The sequence below is a fragment of the Salvia miltiorrhiza genome, chromosome 2 (assembly GCF_028751815.1).
Source record: "Salvia miltiorrhiza cultivar Shanhuang (shh) chromosome 2, IMPLAD_Smil_shh, whole genome shotgun sequence".
Classification (NCBI taxonomy): domain Eukaryota; kingdom Viridiplantae; phylum Streptophyta; class Magnoliopsida; order Lamiales; family Lamiaceae; genus Salvia; species Salvia miltiorrhiza.
The window spans coordinates 32918758-32923881 of NC_080388.1; the positions used below are offsets into that span (position 1 = coordinate 32918758).

The 5124-nt window shown below is 34.8% G+C and overlaps 1 protein-coding gene across 1 annotated transcript; it reads right to left on the reverse strand.

Moving 5' to 3' along the window:
- Positions 1-1065: 1065 nt before the first annotated feature.
- LOC131008324 (uncharacterized) lies at positions 1066-2196 on the reverse strand. The gene has a single exon (XM_057935209.1). The coding sequence runs from the start codon at positions 2194-2196 to the stop codon at positions 1066-1068; it is 1131 nt and encodes a 376-aa protein (XP_057791192.1).
- Between the last annotated feature and the right edge of the window lie 2928 nt (positions 2197-5124).

Sequence of the window (5124 nt, forward strand, 5' to 3'; positions counted from 1 at the left end):
AGTTTTGGAGAGCCCTCCCAACGCATTGAGACGTCGGTATTGCCCCGTAGAAGTACACGTCAGAGATTCCCATCTCAACAGTTGGAGTCCCCGTATGCTGCATCTGGAGAACCCATTCTAGTTTCAACAAATGAGTTGGATAACTTCAGGTCCTTCCTTAATGGAAACGATTCTGGGGTAAACGTGCTGGAAAGTAACCATAAGCTATCAAAGAATTGGTTCAAGAGCATACTAAAGCCCGATGCTTCTCTTCATCAGAAGCATCATTCTACATGTTAGAGGGCCACTACTGCTGCTACCTGAAGCAGCATTCTCTGATTCATTTATTCGTCTTGATGTAGTTCTTTCAGTTGGTGCCCGATGGCGCGTGCTCTTTGGACGTCCAGTTTGTTTACCGATTTTAGGCGGATCAATGGCAATACCTTGAAGGTTAGCAGGAATCATCCATGAAGCTAGTGGGGGCACTGAATTAACTCGATACAAGTATGCCTCGCGCAATTTTGCAGCTTGATAATAATCCCCCACATGCTTAGATATATCATCACCTGTATGTCTGAACAACATTCATGTAAATATAAAAATATTAAATTCTACACAAAATATAGCTCTACTTATCAGGATGATCAATACCTTATGGCTGCAACTGCATGCGAGCATGGTAGCCTGTTCGTATCCCACTCCACACATGTGCATGATTGCATTTCAAGGTTCACTTTAAAAGTCTTGTTAGAACTCTTAACCTTGAAAGCAGTACGTGACATGGGAACGACCTCATATCTCATTGATCTTTCCAATTAAACAGTTAGCTTGCTTAGAGCTTCCGGTGTCACATCAACAGAAAATGACTTGGCGGCTTCATGTCTTTCATCGAACCACTTTTCTATGATATGACGGATTGCCTCAACCATGGAACATATGAGCAACCTTCTTGCCCACAATAAACGAGAATTGAACGATTCAACAATATTTGATGTTAAGAAACTATATCGTGGAACATGACACTTACATCTTGACCATTTCTCCGGGCCAACCTGCATCAATTTGCTATAAGCTCCACCTTTTTTCTTAAGAGTTTTTTAAACTTGCCATCGCAGCATCAAACTCACTTTCTCTATACGCATAAGCTGCTTTCTGGTATAGTGCAACTGCTGCCTTGCCAAATCGAGTGAGTTTGTTCAACAGATGGTAGTAACACAAACCATGTGCAACCTGCGGATATACAGCTTTCACAGCATTCGCTATACTAACATGTGCATCAGAAACAATCAACATTTCTGAATTCTCACCATAAGCTGACTTCAGTCGAGACAAAAACCATGTCCATGATTCATCATTCTCTATAGGCCCAACACCGAATGCCAAGGGAAAGACTTGTTCGTTGCCATCCTTCGTCACTGCAACAAACAATATACCTTTGTTACTTCCCTTCAAGTGTGTGCCATCTACCACAATTACTGTCCTTAGGCACATAGTATATGCCAGTCTACATGAACCTAGTGCCACAAAAAGGTGCTTGAACCGACCACTAGCATCAATTTCCAAGTCTGTCAACGATCCTGGATTGCACGTCCTTAACATGTGTAAGTAGGCAGGAAGCAATGAATACGATTCTTTGTGCCCCCCATATATCATCTCAACGGCACCATTTCTTGCTCGAATTGTCACACTGTAACTGATATTCACACCATATTCCCGTTGTAGGTCGGTCATAATAGTCCTCGGCTTCACGATTTCACCATCCTCATGCATTTTCTTTGCAATATGTGCTGCGATGACTCGAGCATGGAACTTTCGCACACCAGTGTTTACCATGTCCCCAATGCAAGTATGCGCAGGCCCAAACTTGCGAATAAACCAAAAAGATCTCTGCTGAGTGGCTCGTAACTGAAATGGACACCGATTTTGATATTTGCATTTGAATGTAATCCTATCCAGGTTGGAACGAGGAATGATGAATTCTGCTCGATGTTCCAAATGCCACAAGCCAACAGCTAGCTTGAGAAGTTCTTTGCTTTCGAATATCGAACCTTCAGTTAGTTCGTCGGGATTTGGTACGTCAGCAAGTCTACCAGCAAAAAGATTCTCTGTAAAATCTTCTGGAATAACCGGAACTAACCAATTCCTCAGCTCCTGCGACGCTTCTGGGCCTAAATCTTCAGACAGACCTCGTGGGTTTGTTTGCATTATCATCGCCATAAGCTCGACAATTCCACCCTTACGGCGTATCCACGCAATATGCTCTGCAAATGTTCCATAATCCACTCGAGCTGACTCCCGCTCATCTGCTTCTTCTTCCTCTTAATCATCCCCATCAGAATCTGTTGATGGGACGTACTCATCATCATCAACGTCATCATCCCCAACAGATCTCATAGTGTGATGATTCATGGTTGAATTAGGAGTCGAATCCGAAAACCAATCAAATCCTCTCATCTGGTCTACGATGGAATGATCGAATGAAGTGGAAGAAGAAGGTATATCCACTAAAGGTCGATACACTTCTTGCTGCGGCGGTGGAAAAGTGCTCTCTTTTAAAGTCACATAAACCTATGGCTCGACCTCAGTGGTGCATAATTGGAAAAGTTGTTCATTGTTGCTTAACAGAGACCGGATCAGCCTACCACTTCGAGTTCTTGATAAATAATACAGATTGTAGCTTGGATTCAAAGAGTTGGCAACCAAATAATAGTCAATACTTTGTCTCAACTCCAAAATGCATATATTATCGGCTCGAATGTAACAAAATGTTGCACTCCCACCACTGTAAAGAATATCATTCCAATATCCTCCATAATTTACAATAATATTCTTCCACTCCGTCATCTAAAAAAACAAAGTTAACACAATAATCGTATTAGAAACTATGCGCAATAAAACTATGCTCAACTCAAACTATGCTCAATGCTCAATATAATATACTCTGCGCAATAGATTCAACATTTTCAACTATGCTCAATAGATTACACATTTTCAACTATGCTCAATCATAAATACAAGCAACAAAGTAAATTGCGAAACAATAAAATTCAACTATGCCCAATAAAAACCCGTAAAGTTTTCAACTACAAAATTCAAGTAAATTGCGAGACCATAAAATTCAACTCTGCCCACAAAATTGCGAAAAATATACCTCGTTCCGATCAAGCTTTTCCTTGTAGTTTTTCTCAGCTCCCTTCCAATTTTTTTGTGAGTTCGTAGGTTGGAGAAATTATTTGATCTATTTTAACACATTCACCCAACAAATGAATGGTCAAAGAAATGTAACACATTCACCCGTGAACTACGTGTACCTTAATTGATTATTATTATTATTATTATTATTATTATTATTATTATTATTATTATTATTATTATTATTATTATTATTATTATTATTATTATCTATTTTGAAGCCATTGTACATCAAATAGCTGCTATACCTGTGAATATTGTACATCAAATAGCTGCTATACCTAAAAATATTCACGTGAAATTTGAATAAATTGTGAAAACATAGTACATCAAATATAACTTTTTGCAGATCAGATTCTTCACGTGAAAGTGTAACAATTGATTCGAATTACTATTTTTAGATTAATTAGATTAATAAGTGTGAGGCTATATGCCCATCAAATTAGATGATTACATTAAATACTAAATTGACATCAAATTAAAGATTAGTACTAAACGAAACTATAATTACAATTATTAAACTATAATTTGAACTATGCGCAAGAATTTAAAATATAATTTTAATTATATGCGCAAGAATTTTGACAAAACTATAATTATAATTATTACAATTATAATTATTAAAACTATAATTTTGACTATAATTTTTACTATGCACATATAATTTATAGATTCTTTTAAATTATGCGTGCGCATAGTTTAATCATTTTACTATATGTAAGGATAAATATTTTAATAAGCATTAATCTAATAAATTTCTTCTATTTCAATTGAATGCGCATAGTTAATTTTTTTAAAATCATTTTATATCTAAGTATAAATATTTTAATAAATATTAATCTAAGATGTTTCTTTGTTTTAAAATGTTTTTAATCATTTTATATGTAAGGATAAATATGTTAATAAGCATTAATCTAAGCTATCTAAGTATAAATATTTTAATAAGCACCTTCATTTCAAACATAATTCAAACGTAGTTCAAACATAATTCAAACACAATTCAATTGAAACACAATGCGCATACCAATTATTTAACTATGCGCATCTCAATTATTTATTAACAATGCGCAGCTCAATTTTAATTACAATGCGCATACCAATATATGCGCATCTCAAAATATCACTTTTTAATACAATATTTTATCACTTCTTATACAATGCGCATACCGATTTATAAACAATGCGCATACCAATTATTATAAAATGCGCATACAATATTATATCAATTTTTAAGATTTTTTCAATTTTTATTACACTATATGCGCATACCAATATAAACATTGCGCATCTCAATTTTAAAATATTTATAAAACAATGCGCATTCAAATTATTTATAATTATTTATAAAATATTAAAATATAAAACAATGCACAATTATTTATAAAATAATAAAATATAAACAATTATTTAACTATGCGCGCCTCAATTTTAAACTCTAATTATTAAAACAATGCGCATTCAAATTGCAAACACTGCGGAAATCAAAAAATTACACCACATAGTAATACAAACAATGCGAAAATTATGTATAAGTCAACTATGCGCACCAATATTAACTTTGCGCATATTAATTGCGCAGAGTTTTGACTATGCGCAAAGAATAACTAATGGAATCACTCAGTACATGGAAATCCACACTGCAAATCACACGCCCAATCATTATGCACAGCTTTTTTTAGGGTAAGAAATATTAAAATAATACAATGGGTATGGGGTAAATCATTTTGAAAAAGTGGGTATATGAGAAATGTAGTTTGTAAAAGGTGGGTATTTTAGATTTCCTCCCAAAATAAAATATCAATTTTGTATTAATTGTATTTGCTTCGTTTTTTAGCTTCAAAAAGTCGTGACTCGCAGAATGCTATAGTATATTTCATTTTATTTTAACTTACATGAACTGAATTTCAAAAAAAAAAAAAAACTTACATGAACTAGTACCACATTGTTTTGTGC